Source organism: Thamnophis sirtalis, unplaced genomic scaffold (assembly GCF_051295495.1).
Source record: "Thamnophis sirtalis isolate CommonGarterSnake01/CBP01778 unplaced genomic scaffold, rThaSir2_p1.2 scaffold_2, whole genome shotgun sequence".
Lineage (NCBI taxonomy): Eukaryota > Metazoa > Chordata > Lepidosauria > Squamata > Natricidae > Thamnophis > Thamnophis sirtalis.
The window spans coordinates 100,064,796-100,086,553 of NW_028261382.1; the positions used below are offsets into that span (position 1 = coordinate 100,064,796).

General features: G+C 46.9%; 1 protein-coding gene across 1 annotated transcript; it reads right to left on the reverse strand.

The window, feature by feature from the left end:
* Positions 1-4,934: 4,934 nt before the first annotated feature.
* Positions 4,935-21,627, reverse strand: POU2AF2 (POU class 2 homeobox associating factor 2). The gene is made up of 5 exons (XM_087703801.1): positions 21,376-21,627; positions 17,056-17,165; positions 8,859-8,901; positions 8,409-8,692; positions 4,935-6,027 (listed from the first exon to the last, which is right to left on the reverse strand). Exons 1-5 carry the CDS (start codon positions 21,383-21,385, stop codon positions 5,620-5,622), a joined length of 855 nt encoding a protein of 284 aa, XP_087559927.1. The 5' UTR covers positions 21,386-21,627; the 3' UTR covers positions 4,935-5,619.
* Positions 21,628-21,758: the final 131 nt, after the last annotated feature.

The window sequence follows — 21,758 nt, forward strand, 5'->3', positions numbered from 1 at the left end:
CGAGAGAGAATCTGCCCCAGACAAGCCCAGGCCACCCAGCTCTGCTCCACCTGCCTCCTTTCCTGAATCCACTTGTCTTGGGGGCGAAGTCCGGGATGGCTGGAATGCCTTTTTTTGTTTTTTTGCAGCCGGTGATTTTCCTGGCCAAACTTAAAGGCCTCCAAAGAGATGTCGCAACAGCCTGAAGAGCTGGTTGGCGGGGGGGGGGAGCAAGGGGGTGGGTGTCAATCGTGAAGCCAGCTGGCTGAGGTTGCTTTCCATTCTTGCAAGTTGGAACAGGACCTTGGGGAGAAGAAAGAAGACAAGGAAGCCCCTTCGGAAGAAGGAAGGAATGCTGAAGAGGGCAGGGCGGAGGTGGAAGCTTTGGGCCTGGAGTTCCAGCTTTAGATTTGGATGCCCTCCTCATCCTCCCTCTTTCTGGCTGTCCGTGGTGTGGTCGATATCTGAAGAAACCTGGTAGAGTTTGAATCTGGTCATAAAAGGGGATCGTAAGGAAGAACGATGGTGCACTTGCTTGGCGGAAACAAGGCTTAGAAATTAGCTTTTTAGGCCACATCCGCCTTCCTTCCTTCCTTCCTTCCTTCCTTCCTCTTTGTCTCTCCTCCCTCCCTCCCCCTTCCTTCCTCTCTTTGTCTCACCTTTCTTCCTTTCTCTCCCTCCCTCCCTTCCTTGTTCTCTTTCTCCCTTCCTTCCTTCATCTCTCCTTCCTTCCTCCCTTCCTTCTTCTTTTTTCCTTCCTTCCTTCCTTCCTTCCTTCCTTCCTTCCTTCCTTCCTTCCTTCCTCTCTCTTTGTCTCTCCTCCCTCCCTCCCCCTTCCTTCTTCTCTTTGTCTCACCTTTCTTCCTTTCTCTCTCTCCCTCCCTTCCTTGTTCTCTTTCTCCCTTCCTTCCTTCATCTCTCCTTCCTTCCTCCCTTCCTTCTTCTTTTTTCCTTCCTTCCTTCCTTCCTTCCTTCCTCTCTCTTTGTCTCTCCTCCCTCCCTCCCCCTTCCTTCTTCTCTTTGTCTCACCTTTCTTCCTTTCTCTCTCTCCCTCCCTTCCTTCTTCTCTTTCTCCCTTCCTTCCTTCATCTCTCCTTCCTTCCTCCCTTCCTTCTTCTTTTTTCCTTCCTTCCTTCCTTCCTTCCTTCCTTCCTTCCTTCCTTCCTTCCTTCCTTCCTTCGTCTCTCCTTCCTCTCTCTCCCTTCCTCCCTCTCCCTTCCTTCCTCTCTTTCTCTCACCTTCCTTCCTCTCCCTCCCTCTCCCTTCCTTCCTTCCCTCCTTCCTTCCTCTTTTTGCCCTTCCTTCCTTCCTTCCCTTTCTGTCTTGGTTGCAATAAAGCCTTCAATCTCTGGACTACACCAAGGGTGTGTGTTTCACATTTTTATTGGCCCCTGACCAAACATTCTATTTCTACACTTCCGTATATTAAGAGATCAAACAAGGGAGTGTTCCAAGCAATGTGGTTAAATGCCAGCCCGTCCACCAAAGGGCCCCAGCTCCTTCTCTCCTTCTGGGAAACACGGGTCAACTGGAGCCTTGCCTACTTCGGCCAAAGTCCCTGGTCTGGAGGGCTGTTGTGACCCTGGGACGGGTATCTTCTCCACCCACAGATCCAGCTGCCCTGACTCCTCAGTTGCCCCCCCCCCCAGCCTTAGATGCAGCCGACTCTGTTGAGGTGCAGAGGGATTTTCTCCAGCACTGCACGATGGTCGAAAAGTGTGCAAGGGAGCACCTGGGAGCGAAAACGGCTCTTTCCCAAAATGCTCCTCAGGGGGGACTTCATGAAGGTCCTCCAAAGCCCCCATGAACACAACCGGGTGTGAAGGTGCTGGGAATTCCACCGGGTGCCCTAGCAGTTCTCAGCACCCGAAATCCTTCACAGTTGGTCCGGTTTGTTTGGCTGGGTGGGGTGGGGTCCTCTCTGTTCAAGGCATTATAGAGTCTTTGCAAACCATTCGGGAAGGGGGCATAAAAGAGCCGCCGGCCCATTCAAGGTGGGCGCTGGGCAATGTCTGGAGAGAGAGCCCCCTGTGGCTAAACTGGAGCTGGTCCCTTGCCAAGAATCCAGGATCTTTTAGCCAAGACTTCCACCTGCTGGCTGGAGCAGAGAATGCAACGTCTCGCCTAGCTGAGAAATTAAGAACTATCCTAAGATATTTTCGCCTGTTCCCAAATCACCTTTGATCCCAGGGCGTCCCAGATCCTCATTCCCTTTGCTGGCATTGAACATCTGGAGAGGGGAGTGGAGAAACCAGAGTCTTGTTGGACAGTAACTGCACAGGGACTTCTACTTCATGGCTTCAGCTTGGCTTCCCCGCAGATGTTCAGGTGCCGTAACATATTTCCTGGATACTAAAGTGTTTACTACCAGTTCTGTGGGTGTGGCTTGGTGGGGCGTGGCTTGGTGGGGCATGGCTTGGTGAGGCGTGGCTTGGTGGGGGGGTCATGTGATTGGGTGGGCTATGTAGTCATGTAACTGGGGGATCAAAAGACAGAAACCCACTTTAACAATGTGCTGCTGGAAGCGGGTTGGACTAGATGACCTCCAGGTCCCTTCCAGCCCTGGATTATCCTTTGAAGCTGCAAGTTTGTAGTCCTTCCTTCCTATCCTTTTTCCCTCCCTCCCTCCCTTTCTTTCTTTTTCTTTCTTTCCTTCTTTCTCTTTCTCTTTTCTTTCTTCCTTCCTTCCTTCCTCCCTTCCTTCCTTCTTTCCTTCCTTCTTTCTTTCTTTCTTTCTTTCTCAGCACCCCCTACCCCCCATTTTTGGCCTAGCCTCCGCATTTCCAGAGAACCTGTAGTTTAAAAAAAAATGCTTTAAAATAAATAAATAAAGTTCCGAAGATCAGCTGTGTGACGTGCGATAGTCGCAACTTTTAAAAAACTTTTTAACTTATTTTTTAGTACTGATTCTGTGAACCAGTAGCATTTTTTACTACCTGTTCGGGCAAACCGATAGCATTTCACCCCTGGTCTATGCTACCAGGCCAGCATGGACCAGATAGAAGGGAAATTAGGGTGGCCTATGAATGAATGAATGAATGAATGGATGGATGGATGGATGGATGGATGAATGAATGAATCCAAAGGAATATTTTCCCCTCATCTTGGTGGTGGTCCTTAGGTCAAATCCAGATGGATTCAGTGGTTAACCATCATTTCAAGATTGAAGGAAGAGTTGGTTTCAAGCCAATGGCGAGTAATACGAAAGTTATGGTCCATTCCAGAATGGACCATAACTGCCAGAAATTTTTGCTTGCATTAAGCTGGGAATTGTAAGAGCTAATATCCATCGTATTTATAGGACATCGAGATAAGTGGGGAAAGCATTTGAGTGGATTATAGCTTTATGTTAGCTTGATTTCTTTTTAAAAAATTATGCTTTTAGTTAAGGGGAATAGGGGGAAAGTGCTCTCTTTACCGGACTGTTGGGAGAAATTTAATTGGAGCACAGAGTCGATTCTTCCCTTCGTGTTCCTAGGTTGGCGTCCTTAAAAGAGGAATAAGATTCCAGGCTCAACCGTTGCACTAACCATGGTTTGATGAGATACGTTTCACAGCAACCGCAAACCAAAACACAATGTGGCAAGAAGAAGGCGTCTTTGTGTTGAGAAATAACTTGCTTAAGGGGGCTGCCCTTGTTATGGTGTTTGGCCAGAATAGAATCATAGAGTTGGAAAGGGCCTCGGAGGTCTCCTAGTCCAACTCCCTGCTCTAGCAGAAGACTCTATACCATTTTAAACAAATGGTTGTCCTATCTCTTCTTGAAAACCTCCAGTGATGGAGCACCCACAACTTCTGGAGGCAACTTCTGTTCCACTGATTGATTGTTCTAATTGTCTGGAATTTTCTCCTTGGTTCTAGGTTGGTTCTCTCTTGAATGATCTTCCACCAGTTAGTTATTGTCCTGCCTTCAGGTGTTTGGGAGAATACAATCCTAGGATCCTACGGCTGGAAGGGTCTTTAGATGCCTTCTAATCTAGTCCAACCCACTGCTCAAGCAGGAGACCTTATGCCATGGCAGGGGAAGGATACTGCAAAATCTCCATTCCCTCCCAACTCCAGGGGAAGGATGCTGCAAAATCCCCATTCCCTCCCCACTCCAGGGGAAGGATGCTGCAAAATCCCCATTCCCTTCCCACTCCAGGGGAAGGATACTGCAAAATCTCCATTCCCTCCCAACTCCAGGGGAAGGATACTGCAAAATCCCCATTCCCTCCCCACTCCAGGGGAAGGATGCTGCAAAATCCCCATTCCCTCCTCACTCCAAGGGAAGGATACTGTAAAATCCCTATTCCCTTCCCACTCCAGGGGAAGGATGCTGCAAAATCCCCATTCCCTCCTCACTCCAGGGGAAGGATACTGTAAAATCCCTATTCCCTTCCCACTCCAGGGGAAGGATACTGCAAAATCCCCATTCCCTCCCCATTCTGGGGCCAGCCAGAGATGGTATTTGCTGGTTCTCGGAACTATTCAAAATTTCTGCTCCTGGTTCTCCAGAACCTGTTCAGAACCGGCTGAATTTCACCCCTGGCTGAGATTCATGGAGTGCAAAGAGGAAATGGTTGGTGTTTTGCCAGGGGTCGGTTCAAGAAGGAGGGTGATGGCATTGCTGAAGGCAAATTGCATGTCCGGTGTTTGTATGCGCAGCTCCATCTTGTGGCCACACCACGCTTTCTGTCAGTACCTGTTTCTCTTCTGCTTGTGTTTCGAAGATGTCCTTCATGCCCTAGTTTTGGAAAATGTGTGCTACAGGCTGCCCCCACATCCATGAAAAGATAGCAATGGGACCTTTCATAGGGGGTTTTATAGTGTAGAGGTGACCCTCAACTTAGGGACGCAGTGGCTCAGTGGCTAAGCTTGTTGCTTGTTAATCAAAAAGGTTGGTTCGAATCCCTAGCACCGCGTAACGGAGTGAGCTCCCATTGCTTGTCCCAGCTTCTGCCAACCTAAGTTCGAAAGCATGTAAAAAATGCAAGTAGAAAAATAGGAACCACCTTTGGTGGGAAGATAACAGCGTTCCATGCGCCTTCGGCATTTAATCATGCCGGCCACATGACCACGGAGACATCTTCAGACAGCGCTGGCTCTTCAGCTTTGAAATGGAGATGAGCACCGCCCCCTAGAGTCAGGAACAACTAGCACATGTGTGCGAGGTTAACCTTTACCTTTACTTTAATCCTCGAATTACAACAATTTAAACAACTTGTAGTGTTCGAAGTTACAACGGCACTGAACAAAATGATTTGACATTTTTCCACACTTATGACTGTTGCAGCATCTCCATGGTCATTGGATCAAAATCCAGACGCTTGGCAACTGGCTCATAGTTATGACAACGTGCCAACATGGCTCTCTTAATAAATTGGAACTTTGAGGAATACTTTGCCTTGGACTCCGAGTTACTTTCGGATGCTATTTGGAACCCTGAGATGGGATTTTGCAGTATCCTTCCCTTGCCACGCCCACCAAGCCTTGCCACGCCCACCAAGCCTTGCCACGCCCACCAAGCCACACCCACAGAACTGGTAGTAAAAAAAATTGGAATCCCACTGAGTGTAGTGCTCAGCCCACCTTCCAAATTCAACATCTGTGGCAGTGCCTTAAACAACACACAAAGTCTCGGCTGGGTCTCCCTTCTGCTCAGTAAGTCCTTCGTTCCTCGTAAGACCCCCAGAGAGGACTTGGGTCTTCCTTGGGCCAGAAAGAACTGCTCTCCTGGAGAGCGGCTACATCTGAAGGCTCCTCAGAAGACCCCGGAAGCATCTTGAGCCCAGGGAGGTCATTGGCCGCAGCAGCCATCAAAGAGGAGAAGGGCGAATTTGACGAGGTGGAGAACACAGCCGGGTAGTGGACGTCTTCGAGAGGGTGGAAGGAATAAGACTGGATTCCAGAGAGGGGTAAATTCCAGTTGGGGTTTCTGCAGTGGGAAGCTGTCCCCGCCTCGTGAGCTGAAAGGCAGCTGGAGACTGGAGCTACTTGGAGAGATTCTGCACAGGCCTCCAGCTGACCAAGGTTGTCCGGCACAGATTGTTCCCAGGAGTCTCTCTGCTGGAGGGGAAAAAGGGGTGCATTTAATAGCAATAGCAGTTAGACTTATATACCGCTTCATAGGGCTTTCAGCCCTCTCTAAGCGGTTTACAGAGTCAGCATATCGCCCCCAACAACAATCCGGGTTCTCATTTTACCCACCTCGGAAGGATGGAAGGCTGAGTCAACCTTGAGCTGGTGAGATTAGAACCGCCGAACTGCAGATAACAGTCAGCTGAAGTGGCTGCAGTACAGCACTCTAGCAATAGCAATAGCAGTTAGACTTATATACCGCTTCATAGGGCTTTCAGCCCTCTCTAAGTGGTTTACAGAGTCAGCCTCTTGCCCCCAACAATCCGGGTCCTCATTTTACCCACCTCGGAAGGATGGAAGGCTGAGTCAACCTTGAGCCGGTAAGATTTGAACAGCCGAAGTGCAGAACTGCAGTCAGCTGAAGTAGCCTGCAGTGCTGCATTTAACCACTGCGCCACCTTGGCTCTATCATTTAATGATCCCAAAATGTTGAAGGACAATAGCCTCCCCTGCAGAATTATCAATAGAGGCCACAGAGAGGAGGCAAGCTCTCCTAGATACTCTCAACTTGCCAGAGGTAGGTTGCTATCGGTTTGCACCGGGTCACCGAACCGGTAGGGATGACAGGCTCTCCACATCCCCCAACTGGTTCCCTGGTCGACGTGGCATGGTTTTTTTGGCATTTTTAATGTTCTGCTCATGCGCAGACCTATTTACAGGCAACTGTGCATGCACGCGGAGTGCGCGCAAATCGTGTGTGCACCGAACCGACAGTAACCCCAGCAGAAATCTACCCCTGTGGTTTGCCTACACAAAGGAGCACATCAAGGTGGCTTTTTTTTCTGCTGATGGAAGGATGATTCCTTTTCTCCGGGACTGGTTTGAATTGTTTCGCCCTCTCTCTCTCTCTCTCTCTCTCTCTCCCTCCCTCCCTATTTTTTCTTTCTTTCGCTTTTTGTAGGCAAGGCAACATGATTAGACGTTAGACAGGAAAGAAAGGGAAAGCTTTTTATGGGGCGGTATGATTAAAAGCTGGACTAAGCGATAGAAATAAAGGGAATATGAATGTACCACATTTTTATTTGATAAAATGAAAGACATAATGAGAAATCGATGGAATAACTAAATCAGGAAAGATTTGTAAACCTAACATAGATGTATATTGTTATGGGAATGATAGAAGTTAGAAATTACAATACAATACAATACAACAGCAGAGTTGGAAGGGACCTTGGAGGTCTTCTAGCCCAACCCCCTGCCTAGGGAGGAAACCCTATACTGTTTCAGATAAAACCACAGTTCAGATGTGCCCCAGTGGTGGGATTCAATATTTTTTTACTACCGGTACTGTGGGCATGGCTTGGTGCGCATGGCAGGGGAAGGTTATTGCAAAATCTCCATTTCCTCCCAATCAGCTGGGACTTGCAAGGCAGAGAATAGATGCGGGTGGGGCCAGCCACAAGTGGTATTTACCGGTTCTCCGAACTACACAAAATTTTCGCTTCCGGTTCTCCAGAACTGGTCAGAACCTGCTGAATATCACCTCTGATGTGCCCTAAAAGCATCTCTCCCCCCCCCACTGCTTTCTGATGAGTATCCCACAATACAGTGGACTCTCATCTCTAGCCTATAAGCGAGACAAGCCTTGAGTTAGCGAGACTGGGTGTTAAAGTGGTCCTTCCCCCTTTTCTGGCGCCATCAAGGTGTGTAAAATTGAGCCATCTTGATTAACCGTCATCTCGGTTAAGAGATGGAGCAACTTGAACTGGGCAATAACGGCAGGACAAGAATCAGTGATGAAGAGCAAATTTCAAGCCATTATTTTCTTCTGCCAATGATAAGACAGCAGTGAGGCAGAGTTCCCAGTGTGCGCATGCACAGAACTGCCAGAGGAAAAGAACAGCTCAGAAATGAGGGTCAACTTGGGAGTAAAGCCACAGGTGGAAGGTGATTGGCCCCTCTCATGGGACATAAAAGAGGACCGAAAGGGGAAGGGGCTTTTGCAGGAAACAATTAGTTCATTTGGTCATTAGATTCATTTCAGGAGTGTGAAAATCTGTCTGTGAATCTCAGAGACTCTGTGCCAAGTCTTTCCTTCAACAGCTCTGCGTTTGGAAAATATTGACATGGCAGATTTCCAAGATAGATGAGGTCTGTGGTCATAAATATTCCTTTGAAAGACTGCTTGCCAGGCCTTTGATGAATGAGAAGAATTCACATTCGTTTACTGAAAGAGGCGTTGTCGGGACCAGGACTTTGCTTCGTGCTTTTTGGGGGAAGCCTAGGTCAGAACAAACTACACTGTGCACTCAAAAAACAAAAATTAACCGAGGTCCTTCTCTATTTAACCCTGGTTGTCCTCTACTTACGCTGAAATAATGAGCTGAATCGCTTGGAAAGGATGATGTTGAGTTGCCAAGGACAGCAGAGGCTCCAGAGGGGATGGATGCAGCCCGTTGGTCCACATACTGGTCGATTAAGTGGGCATCCAGAGACAAAGAATACCCCTGGCTCGCTGGGCATTCATAAGCCAATGCCTTGGGTAGCAAGGAGGAACCGTAGACTTCGCCGGAAATATCTTTGCTGTTGTGCAAGTCCATATCTGTCGCCAAGGGTCTTCGGACGCCATAATAACCGGATGTTGTGGGGGAACCTTTGGGCCATGGAGAAAGGGATGATCAGGGTGTGGTGGAAGTGGGAAGGGGAGACAGGAATAGAAAGAAACAATTAGAGTGCTATGACTTTGGAGCTGTCACAAAATTAAATAAGCTTTTGGTGTTAATGGGCTAGAGATCCAGTTACAAAAGTAAAATACTTACCGGGCAGTGGAACAAAAGATGGTTGAGAGCTCAGAACACTTCCCTGGAAAAACAAAACAAAACAACCACAACTTGAAAGGGAATTTGGGCTGAGTGTGGCCAGCAGCTAAGCCACAAAGAGTTCTTTGCAAGCCAGAATAGCTGGAGCCACGTGACACGTTAAGCCCCTCTTGAACAAAGGGCATTGGAGCTAAGCATGCTACCTGAACTCAGGTGTTGTAAGATGCCATCTTAGATACAAATTCAAGCTAAACCGCTCCAAACTCGATTGCAGAAAATACGACTTCGGCAACAGAGTGGTCAACGCCTGGAATGCTCTACCTGACTCTGTTGTTACATCCTCAAACCCCCCACAGCTTCAACCTTAAACTGTCCACCGTGGACCTCACCCCATTCCTAAGAGGTCCGTAAAGGGGGCGTGAATAAGCGCACCAGCGAGCCTACCGCCCCTCTCCTATGGTCCCCATTTATTTGCACCCATTTCTTATGTATATACGTTTATATGTTATATTCATACTTGTTTTCTCATACAAGCTTGACAAACCAAAATAAATAAAAATAAAATAGATCAAAGAAAACAAAAGTGTGGAATCCTTTCAAGGTAGAGGCCAAACTTGAGGTTTCTTGTTTACAAATTCAGGCTTCAAGCCAGAGCTGTGGCCAGGAGCATCTCTGGGGGAGACTATGTCAAAGATGGCAGCCTCCATTGAGCCCTTCTCAGTTTTCACGTCCATCGCAACTACTGGTTTGTTATTTTGGGCGCTGAGGCAGCAGGAGGGAAATTTGGCCAAGGGGATGCCAAGAGGTTACTCACAGTACTTTCAGATTCAGCCCATAAGATATTTGCTAATGCTTTGTACTTTTTCATATGAAGTAAAGGAAACGGACTGAGGAATAATCCTATTAGCAACAGGCAAGTAATTGAACCGAATTGAAACGAAATCCTGTTTATTGGGGCTTTCTCGGCTCCACCCACTGAGGTGTTCTAGCCAAACCTGCCTTGGGAATCCCACAGCTCAGAATGCCACTGGAAAAAAAATCAACGTATGTTAGGCAAAGTAAAGTTTCCCATCGCACAGGCGGGCTAGTCATTCTCGACTCTAGGGGGCGGCGCTCATCTCCGTTTCAAAGCCGAAGAGCCAGCGCTGTTCGAAGACGTCTCTGTGGTCATGTGGCCGGCATGACTCAACGCCGAAGGGAACGTTGTTCCCTTCCCACCAAAGGTGGTCCCTATTTTTCTACTTGCATTTTTTTTCTACTTGCTTTCGAACCGCTAGGTTGGCAGAAGCTGGGACAAGTAATGGGAGCTCACTCCGTTACGGGGCACTAGGGATTTAAATTGCCGAACTGCCGACCTTTCTGATTGACAAGCTCAGCGTCTTAGCCACTGAGCCACCGCGTCACACTACGATAAATTCCCAGCGGCCGAGGTTTACAAAGAGAGGATGTTAGGATTGGGGTTAGAGGATGGGATAACAATAGATGGGAACTCATAAAGGAGAGAATCAAATTAGAACAGTGTTTCTCAACCTTGGTGACTTGAAGATGTCTGGACATCAACTCCCAGAATTCCCCAGCCAGCGAATGCTGGCTGGGGAATTCTGGGAGTTGAAGTCCAGACATCTTCAAGTTGCCAAGGTTGAGAAACACTGACCTAGAATTAAGGAGAAATTTGCTGACAGTGAAAACAATTGGAACACCTTCTGGCTTCCAGAAGCTGTGGGTGTGCTCCATCATTGGAGGTCTTCAAACAGAGATTGGACAACCGTTTGTCTGAAATGGTAGAGCGTCTCCTGCTTGAGCAGGATGCTGGACTAGAAGACCTCCAAGACCTCTCTTCCAACTCTGTTATGCTACATTTTGTATGTGTATCTAAAAGAAGTAGATTTATAGTAGATCTCACTGTTGTGTTGAGACCCAGATCCAATGTTCAATCCTCTAGGAATTCCAAGGGGAAAATAAAAGCGAAGCCAAGCTAGATTTTGGCCTGCAGGACGAACGATAAAAAGATGTCACTGGTCTCCTTTCAGAATTAATTCAAGGACATTCTTTATTCTAGTTTCCCAGTTCCACAAATACATACTACCCAGTTGCCCTGAATAGCAAATGCTACCCTTAGTTTTCAGCCAGGCAAGGCAAAACGCAACCTCCTTCAGTTTGCATACTGCAAACAGGAGTTTCCCCTCCTAGGAAGCAACCAAATTTAGAGGTCTGGATTTGAATTAAAATTTGCCAGTGTCAAGATTATCTTTTGGTGACCAACACCCAGCTTCCACCTGGACACCACCGAGTCCATGGAAATTAGCTCTTTAGAGCTCATAGCTGTTACCAGCGAGAGGTTATAAACAGAAAGCAAGACTTAAAGATCCGAGGGGGTGGGGGGGGGCAGGTGGAGAACTTCAGATGCCACCCGCAACACCGATTCGGTGGAAGTGTGACAGATGGATTCTGTCAGGGTGTTTCTCCTTGGGAGCTTTAAGATGGGTGGACTTCAATCCCCAGAATTCCCCCAGCCAGCATGCTAGGAGGATTGGATTGGATTGGATTTATTACATTTATATGCCGCCCTTTTCCCCGAAGGGGACTCAGGGCGGCTCACAATTCAGTCAGGCAAGTGGGTACAGACAGGGGATAAAAAAACGAACATAACAATACACAATTAAAACACATAACAACCATACCATTCGAGGAGGGGGGCAAAAGCTCTTTAGCCCCAGGCCTGTCGGAACAGCCAGGTTTTAAGGGCTTTGCGGAAGGCCTGGAGGGTGGTGAGGGTTCGAATCTCCACGGGGAGTTCGTTCCAGAGGGTTGGAGCAGCCACAGAGAAGGCTCTCCTCCGGGTAGTCGCCAGTCAACACTGGCCGGCGGATGGAATTCGGAGGAGGCCTAATCTGTGGGATCTGATCGGTCTATTGGAGGTAATTGGCAGCAGGCGGTCTCTCAAGTACCCAGGTCCAATACCATGAAGGGCTTGATGAGGTAGCACTATAAGAAGAAATGGCTTAACACTTAAGTAGGCCAGAAAGGAGGAAGGTCCTGCTCACAAATTGTCCATCTGGCCAGTCAACAGCTCAAGGCTTTTGGTTTTGGTTTGCCAGAAGAGTATCTCCAATCAATCAGAATAGAGCTGGAAGGGACTTTGTAGGTCTTCTACTCCAACCCCTTGGTCAAGCAGGAGGATCTACACCACTTCAGATAGGTGGCTGTCCAGACTTTTCTTGCCGATCACCTCCCATAGACCGATTAGATCACACAGGTTAGGTCTCCTCCGGATCCCATCTGCCAGCCAATGCCGGCTGGCAACTCCCCGGGGGAGAGCCTTCTCTGTCGCAGCTCCAGCCCTCTTGAACGACCTCCCCGTGGAGATCCGGACCCTTACTACCCTCCCGGCCTTCCGCAAAGCCGTTAAGTCCTGGCTGCTCCAGCAGGCTGGGGGGCTCTCGAAATATCCAACCCCTCGGAAATTGTGACTGTAGTATATTTTAATACGTTGTTTTGTCTATTATCCCCCTCCCTTGTTTTATTGTAAGCCGCCCGGAGTCCTTCGGGAGTGGGCGGCATAGAAAATCAATAAAACGAAACTAAATTAAACTAAACTAAACTAAACTAAACTAAACTAAAAAGCCTCCAGTGATGAGGCACCCACAACTTCTGATCACAAGCGGTTCCACTGGTTCATTGTTCTCACTGTTAGGAAGTTTCTCCTTACTTCCAGGTGGCGTTTCTCCTTAATTAGTTACCAACCGTTGTTTTTTGGGCCTGCCCTCCAGTGCTTTGGAGAATGATTTGACCCCCCTTCTTCTTTGTGACAGCACCTCAGTTACTGGAATACCGCTATCATGTCACCCATAATCCTTCTTTTCTGTGGAGTATCCATACCCAGTTCCTACAACTGTTCTTTGCATGTTTTAGTCTCCAGGCCCTTCACCGTCTTGGTTCTTCTTCTTCACACTTTTTCCAAAGTCTCAGCAATGTTGAGATGTATGGATTTCCTCCATCCCAGCCAGCATATTGAGAATCCTGGGTGCTGAACTCCACATATAGCAATAGCAATAGCAATAGCAATAGCAATAGCAGTTAGACTTATATACCGCTTCATAGGGCTTTCAGCCCTCTCTAAGCGGTTTACAGAGTCAGCATATTGCCCCCAACAACAATCCGGGTCCTCATTTTACCCACCTCGGAAGGATGGAAGGCTGAGTCAACCCTGAGCCGGTGAGATTTGAACAGCCGAACTGCAGAACTGCAGTCAGCTGAAGTAGCCTGCAGTGCTGCATTTAACCACTGCGCCACCTCGGCTCTTTTAAAATCTACACATTGCTGAGCTTGACAAACACCAATGAAGGACTTCAACACCCAGCATTCTCTGCATGCTGGCTGGGATTTTAGAAGAGGAAGTCCATGCACCTTAACTGTTGAAGTTGAGATACTCTTCTGGTGGACCAAGCATGAAATGGAGTTGGATAGCATGAGAACATCTGGGAAATGATCCTAGGTTGTAGGTCTTCATTTTAGTCTTGGAAATCTAAATTGGTTTTCAGGGGACGCGGTGGCTCAGTGGCTAAGATGCTGTGCTTGTTGATCAGAAAGGTCAGCAGTTCGGCGGTTCGAATCCCTAGCACCGCGTAACGGAGTGAGCTCCCGTGACTTGTCCCAGCTTCTGCCAATCTAGCAATTCGAAAGCATGTAAAAAATGCAAGTAGAAAAATAGGAACCACCTTTGGTGGGAAGGTAACAGCGTTCCGTGTGCCTTTGCCATTTAGTCATGCTGGCCACATGACCACGGAGACGTCTTCGGACAGTGCTGGCTCTTCTGCTTTGAAATGCAGATGAGCACCGCCCCCTAGAGTCGGGAATGACTAGCACATATGTGTGAGGGGAGCCTTTACCTTTTACCTAAATCAGTTTACTTGCCTGATCTGTTGCTTTATTTTCATTAGACTTATATTCTTCTAACTCAGTCTTTTTCAAACTTGGCAACTTTAAGACTTATGGATTTCAACCATGTCATTATTTAGTAACAATAAAGAATATGAAGATCAACATAAACTCTTGCAAAACTAAGCAACTAGCACTGTGGTTTCTTTCACTGGTCATTTCCCCAGGCAAACACAAATGGACTTGCAGGATCCAATCTGGGTCGGTCACCGGGACCAGAGGTTTTGTCTTCCGAGCTTTCGGACGCGTGCTGGAGCCCATTCCCCAGGGAACTCCTCTCTAACAGAACAGTTCTCTGAAGATGGGCTAGAGCAGTGTTTCTCAACCTTGGCAACTTGAAGATGTCTGGACTTCAACTCCCAGAATTCCCCAGCCAGCGAATGCTGGCTGGGGAATTCTGGGAGTTGAAGTCCGGACATCTTCAAGTTGCCAAGGTTGAGAAACACTGGGCTAGAGCATGAGTCCAAAAGCTGGAAGACAAAAACCTCTGGTCCCGGTGACCCCGATTGGATCCTGACACATTATCCTGGGACCAAGGGTGGGTTCCGGCTTCTTTTATTGCCGGTTTGTTCAGGGATGTGCTTCTTGTGCATGCGCAGTAGTGAAAAAATTGCTTCTGCGCCTTCGGAAAAGCAAAAAAACAAGATGGCGGCGCATATGGTGCTGCCGATAGAACCAGTTCAAGGGCGTGGCCAGCTGAGTTGCTACCTACTTGGCTGAACCGGGCCGAACCGTTAGGAACCTTTGCCTGGGACACATACATTCGCCTTTGTTCGTGATCAACGGACTTCACCAGCATGCTGGTCACTGGTGATCAGAAAGCTCTCACAGAATCCTGCCATCTGGTATGTGTGGAAATCCAACTTAGAGATAGCAAATGGCGGGGTTATTTGGAAGATGAAAGGCCAGCATTTTACAAGCCGAAATAGCGTTGCGTTTGCTAACAAATAACAGGGTCACACCCTAAGGATTTCCAATCCAGGCCTGAACGCACCTGTTGCAAGGGGATTTTTTTATTTTGTTGTTTTGCTAAAATGGAGGGAGTGTTCTTCTCCAGAGATAAGTTGAATGGGACGAGCTGTTTCCTTCCTCCTCATCTCGGCTGTGTTCGTGCACCTGCTGTTTGCTCACCGTTAATTGTATCTCTTGTCCAACAACAATATTGATCCATACGCAGATACAGCAACCAAATTGAGCCAAGGTGGCGCAGTGGTTAAAAGCAGCACTGCAGGCTACTGCTAGATCAGCAGGTCAGCGGTTCAAATCTCACCGGCTCAGGGTTGACTCAGCCTTCCATCCTTCCGAGGTGGGTAAAATGAGGACCCAGATTGTTGGGGGCAATATGCTGACTCTCTGTAAACCGCTTAGAGAGGCCTGAAAGGCCTATGAAGCGGTATATAAGTCTACTGCTATTGCTATAAATTGTTCGGAAGGCTCTCTGTGCAAATAAGGAAGCAGCTCCCTTATTTTGGGGTTGGGGGGAGGGGGAGGGGGAGGTCCAACCAACCAACCAGAGTGAAAAGCGATCACAAAGATTGCACATCAATTGTCATACCCGGGTAGTCCTCGAGTTGCAACGGATTGTTTAGCAACCTGTCAAATTTCCAATGGACTTACTTGAGGGTTCCACCACAAATCCGCGGTAGACTAAAGCACGCTCGACGAAAGCCCGTACGTGACGTCATCACAGCGCGACAAAAATGGCACGCTGTGAGCGGTAAATTTAAAATTAACGCGAAAACCTTACCCTAACCCCCCCAAACCTAACCCTAAACCTAACCCTAAGCCTAACCCTTAACCTAATCCTAAACCTAACCCTAAACCTAACCCTTAACCTAACGCTAAACCTAACGCTAACCCTTAACCTAACCCTTAACCTAACCCTAACCCTAACCCTAACCCTAACCCTAACCCTAACCCTTAACCTAACGCTAAACCTAACGCTAACCCTTAACCTAACCCTAACCCTAACCCTAACCCTAACCCTAACCCTAACGCTTAACGTAACCCTAAACCTAACCCTAACCCTTAACCTAACCCTAACCCTAACCCTTACCTTTATGTGAATCGGCTTGCTTTAATTTAATTTTAATTTTAATTTAATTTATTTTTAATTTTATTTGTCGCGCTGCTGATGACGTCACGTACGCGCTTTGATCGGGCGCGCTTTAGTGGACCGCGGTTTTGACGGGTCACGTTACTTGAGAGCTAGGCACAACCTAGAATCGAAATTATGATGGTTAAAACCCCATGGCAACTTGTTTGCATTTATGGATGTTTGCAGCATCCTGCAGTCACATGACAAGGTTTTACGACGGTGTTTTGCCAAAAAAACCAAAACTGTTATTTCTGGTTTTCAGCAAAACGGCAGCACAAACCATCGGTTCATTTAATGACCGTCGTGTTTAACGAGTGCCATAAGAAATATTATAAAATCTAGGCGGTTATGTGACTGGCCCATTTTACGACCATTGGGGCTTATGACCAGGATGGGGAGGCTCCATTATGTTTGTAAGTCAAGGACCACCTCTATAATGTTGCATAATGTTCAAACAGCATAAAGTTAAAGATTCCCCTCGCACATACGTGCTAGTCGTTCCCGACTCTAGGGGGCGGTGCTCATCTCTGCTTCAAAGCCGAAGAGGCAGCGCTGTCCAAAGACATATGGTGGTCATGCGTGACTCAATACCGAAGGAGCATGGAACGCTGTTCCCTTCCCACTACCTATTTTTCTACTTGCATTTTTTACATGCTTTCGAACTACTAGGTTGGCAGAAGCTGGGACAAGTAACGGGAGCTCACTCCATTACGCGGCGCTAGGGATTCGAACCGCCGAACTGTCAACCTTTCTGATCGACAAGCTCAGCATCTTAGCCACTGAGCCACTGCATCAACCAGCATAGCCCCTACTAAATGCTACTATAGTCATTCCACAATTGGTCCACGTGCGAACCCCTGCAACATGATTTTTTCCCCCTCAAACATTGCCCTAGATCAGTGTTTCTCAACCTTGGCAACTTGAAGATGTCTGGACTTCAACTCCCAGAATTCCCCAGCCAGCATTCGCTGGCTGGGGAATTCTGGGAGTTGAAGTCCAGACATCTTCAAGTTGCCAAGGTTGAGAAACACTGCCCTAGATATTAAATGTAAAATACATAAGGCAGATATTGAGTCTTCCTGCGGAAGCAACCTCCATTTCTAGCCATGGTTAAAGGTTGCTGCGTCAGAACCGGAAGGAAGGTAAGAGATGGAGACTTACATTTCGACGTAAGTTGTTTGTCTGCTTTGAGCGTTTCTCAGCCAGCAGGTCCTTCACTGTGTGTTTGACACGCACACCTTGATAAACACGCTTGCCATACTCTGCGGGGACTGAAGAAGACAAGATAAGTGATCAGGAAAGGAAGGAACCTCATAAGGGAAGCTGGATAAAGGAGAGATTGTTTCCAACTTGAAGACCTGTGGATTTTGCTTCCTCCTGCTGGCTGGGGAATTCTGGGAGCTGATTTCCACAAGTTTTCAAATTGTTGTTCTTGAATCTACACGATTCAAGGATGGATCCCTGCTCCAGGAGCTAACGCAACCTTGTATGTTTATCTATTTGTTTGTTTGTTCGTCAAACACGTACAAGCAGTGGCGGATTAAGGCTCACTGGTGCCCTAAACACTGACAAATCTTGGTGCCCCCCGCCTGTACAAATCTTCATTGGGTTTTTTTTCCCCTTTCTCAACTTTGTGATGTCCCTTTGGGTCTGGTGTCCTAAGGACAAGCTTAATCTGCTTAATGGTTAATACACCACTGTGCACAAGGTAGCAGGTATAAGTACAAACATAAATATGAACAAAGGAAGTAGATACAGATAAATGGGAACAGTAGGACAGGGACGGAAGGCACGCTGATGCGCTTATGCGCGCCCCCTTTACGGACCTCTTAGGAATGGGGTGAGGTCCACGCTAGACAGTTTGAGATTGAAGGTGAACAATGGAGTCGGGTAGAGCATTCCAGGCGTTGACCAGTCTGTTGCTGAAGTCGTATTTTCTGCAATCGAGTTTGGAGCGGTTGACCTTGACTTTGTATCTATTGTTTGCCCATGTATTATTGAGGTTGAAGCTGAAGTAGTCATTGACGTTGTAGCAGACAATTTTATGTACTACGCTTAGGTCAGACCGTAGGTGGTGTAGTTCCTGGTTGCCCAAGGCCAAAATTTCAAGCCTTGTGGTGTAGGGTATTCTGTTGCGAGCAGAAGAGTGGAGGACGCTTCTCGTGAAATATCTCTGGACCCACTCAATCCTATTAATGTCCTATATACAGTGCCCTATATTCCAGGCGGACGAGCTGTATTCAAGAATTGGTCTGGCAAAGGTTTTGTTAAAAATAGTTAAAAATTCAATGTTATCAGAGAAGAAGCTTAGTTGTGAGAATAAAAAGTAGGGTAAGGCTACATGGTTTGTTCTTTTATTCATGGATCAAAGGTGCCGTCAAGTCAGGCCAAGCTTGGGTGAATGTTTTGTATCCCAACAAGATTTGTTGGTTGGTTGATTGATTGAGATATATCCATTCAGAGGTTTAGGTTTATTCAATTTATATGCCGCCCTTCTCCCAAGGACTCAGGGCGGCGTACAACATTAAAAGAAACACATAATACAAAAGTTAAGAAGAAATTAAACAGGATATCCCAAACCCAATTAAAATTGACAATGACACTTTTTTTTTAAAGAATTCAAATTAAAATTAACAGTAATCAATAATTTGATTTGTTTTGTTCAGGCCAGGCTGGCTTGCTGGAAAAGCCAACTTTTTAGGGCGCGTCGGAAGGACCGGAGGTCAGGGATTATACGAAGCTCCGGGGGCAGCTCATTCCAGAGGGAAGGCGCTCCCACAGAGAAGGCTTTCCCCCTGGGGGTCACTAGCCGACACTGTCTGGCCGACGGCACCCTGAGGAAGCCAACTCTGTGGGATCGCAGTGGACGGTGGGAGGCTACCGGTGGCAGTAGGTGGTCTCGCAGGTACCCTGGGCCTAAGCCATGGAGCGCTTTAAAGGTCATAATTAGTACCTTGAATCACACCCAGAAGACAACCGGCAACCAGTGCAGGCCGCCTAAAAGGGGTGTAACATGGGAGGACCTGGGTGCCCCCATGACAACCCGCGCAGCCTCATTCTGGACCAGTTGAAGCTTCCAGGTGCTCTTCAAGGGCAGCCCCATGTACAGAGCGTTACAGTAGTAGAGGCCATAGAAACCTTTCAATCCCCATCTTGAAATCTTGGTGTCATAAATACAATGGAGGAACTGATGTTCAACCAGGGTTAAGGCATCCTATAATTGATTTGCTCTTGGTTTAGTAAATGAAACCTACCAATAGCTAAGAGGAAGCAACCAGTCTAATGTACGGATTCAATTTTGGTTTAATGTGAATCAAAATCTCCTCATTCAACCAAGGTGGAGAGCATTTTGCTGATTTTTCAAGAGTTTAGATATTGATTACTTTTAACCAGGCTGGATTTTTTCCCCCCTCCTAGCCGGGGACAATGTAAGTGACTCATGTAGTTGTTAAAAGAATCTGGTTTCCCCTATTAACTTGCTTGTTGAAAGCCAGCTAGGAAGTTCATAGATGGGGATCAAATGACCTTGGGACCAGGGTGAAATCCAGCAGGTTCTGACAGGTTCTGGAGAACCGGTAGCGGAAATTTGAGTAGTTTGGAGAACCGGCAAATACCACCTCTGGCTGCCCCCAGGGTGTGGAGGGAATGCAGATTTTGCAATATTCTTCTCCCGGAGTAGGGAGGGAATGGGGATTTTGCAGTATCCTTCCCCTGCCATGCCCACCAAGCCACGCCCACAGAACCAGTAGTAAATTTTTTTGAATTTCACCACTGCCTGGAACCTTGCAACCATCGTAAATACTTGCCGATGGCCAAACGCCCAAATTCTGATCATGTGACCGCGATGATTCTTAATGCCAGAACTGATTAGAAATCCCATTTTTCAGTGTTGTAACTTTTAAATGAAGGGTTGTAAGTTGAGGGCTTCTTGTATTTTTCCAGATAACATTCCAAGATGGAAATGATTCCCCCCCCCCCCTCACAGAAGCGCTTCCTGAATTGCTGGCAGCTATGGCTTTCACCAGATGCTTTTCGGTATATATTTTGCTGCTAGGGTGGTGGTTCCATTCTAGTCTCATTCAACTTGAAATATATGAAGCAGGTCCTTCTATTCTGCCTTTGGAACCGTGCACAATCATCATCTTCATTTAAAGACCCCCATCATCCCTTGCGGGGTGGAGTCTGGGCAACTGAATGGCGTTAGCGGAGTGTTTTAATGGCCAGATGCCCTTCCTGTCTCCGATGCGGAGTTTTGTTCAGCAGATATATATTCTCGGTGTGCCCAGAGAGAGAAATATCTGTCTCTACCTAGGATCGAGCTCACAGCCTCCTGAGTGCGAGGTGAGAGCTTTTGGAACCATGCACAATGCACATTAAAAAAAACAAAAGAAAGCAAAGCAGAGCTGAAACCTTGACTTCTGAGGACACCCCCACGCTCACAGAAAGAATCTACCCTGCGGAAGTGAGAAACAGCCTGAGGGGAATTTTCAGCCAGATGTTATTTGAGGATCCATGTAATCTTTTAGGAAACAATGCAACCACAAACCCAGAGCATCTTCCAAACTCAAAGAAAGTGTCCTATGGGGAAAACTCTTTGATCTTTTGTGCGATTTGACCTACTGTTCCAAACATAGATCTTTTCGTACATGAATGTTTTGTGCTTTTGTTCTCTCTCTATTTATTTCTTTAGTATATGGCATTTATTTAGCGTTTTGTTCTGCTTGGAAAATAGGGACAGATTAGTTCTGCCAATTGGGAGTGGTAAGCCATAGAAAGCCTTTTCAAGATCGACCACAATGGAAGGGCTAGCCATCAAATCTTTAGATCTCTCCTATCCCAATTGTGGCTTCAAGTGATCTAAAACGGCAGCTGGAATCCCTCTCCTTCAATAAAATGTTGGCAGGAATCAAGTGGGATCAGAAATAACGATGCACCCGGTCAATACAGAGAATAAAAGAAAATCCAAGCAATCAGTTTCCTGGTTTGTCTGGAGCTTGTCAGAGAGCAAAGCTAGTTTAAGGTTCTGTCCTAGGATAAAACTTGTTTTTCTTTAAATAAAACTAGTTGGAAGCCTCTGTCTTTTCTTCAGTCTTGAAGGGAATTGCTTCTTTCCCCCCATCTTTCCCTTTCGTCAGCTAAGATTCACTCATCCAAACACAATAATTACAATATTTTAGGAAACTTCACCACTACAAATTGCCTGAAACGTTTTAATTGGCAGGATTTGAAATCAAGAATTTTCTATATTTTGGGTTCTGCGGAATTAGCTTTGAGTTTGGCAATGATGGTAAGTTTCCTGACCTAGAGGTTCTATTTCTGATGCATACTTTTGAGGGAAGCAAGGTACAGGGAGTTCTTGACTTAAAAATCACAATTGGGGGAAGAATTTCCATTCCAAGCAAGGCCTGACTTTGCAAACTTCTATGCCATTGTCGCTAAGCAAATAAATATACACGTCAAGTGGATCAAGTCAATACTTACCAGTCTCCATGCTCAAGAGGGATTATTTCTCTCTGTGTAAATTTAGCAGAATATTTGAGAAAATCAGCTGTCATGAACTTGGATGCTGCCGCAGAAGACTCCGTTTCTCACTCACGCTCCCCTTGAGCTCAACAGAAATGGCTTTTTCCACAATTTTAGAGGGCATCTCAGAAATGAGTTCTGTAGGATTTGTATAAATGCAAATCCTTTGATGTCTGTTTAGATGCAATTTGCATAGTCAGCGAGGAGCAGGGTGAAAAGGCGCTTTCACTGAGCCAAAATGCATAATTTTAGGAGCGAGAGGACAAGAGAGGATGGATGGATGGATGGATGGATGGATGGATGGATGGATGGATGGATGGATGAATGGACAGATAAATGTT

What these genes read in the sequence shown, in the direction of transcription:
- POU2AF2 (XM_087703801.1), bottom strand. An exon ending in CAAACAACTTACGTCGAAAT is followed by an intron (nt 8,902 to 17,055) that starts GTAAGTCTCCAT and finishes TTGTTTTTCCAG; the next exon opens with GGAAGTGTTCTGAGCTCTCA. An exon ending in ATTCAGCTCATTATTTCAGC is followed by an intron (nt 6,028 to 8,408) that starts GTAAGTAGAGGA and finishes TTTCCCCTCCAG; the next exon opens with CAGAGAGACTCCTGGGAACA.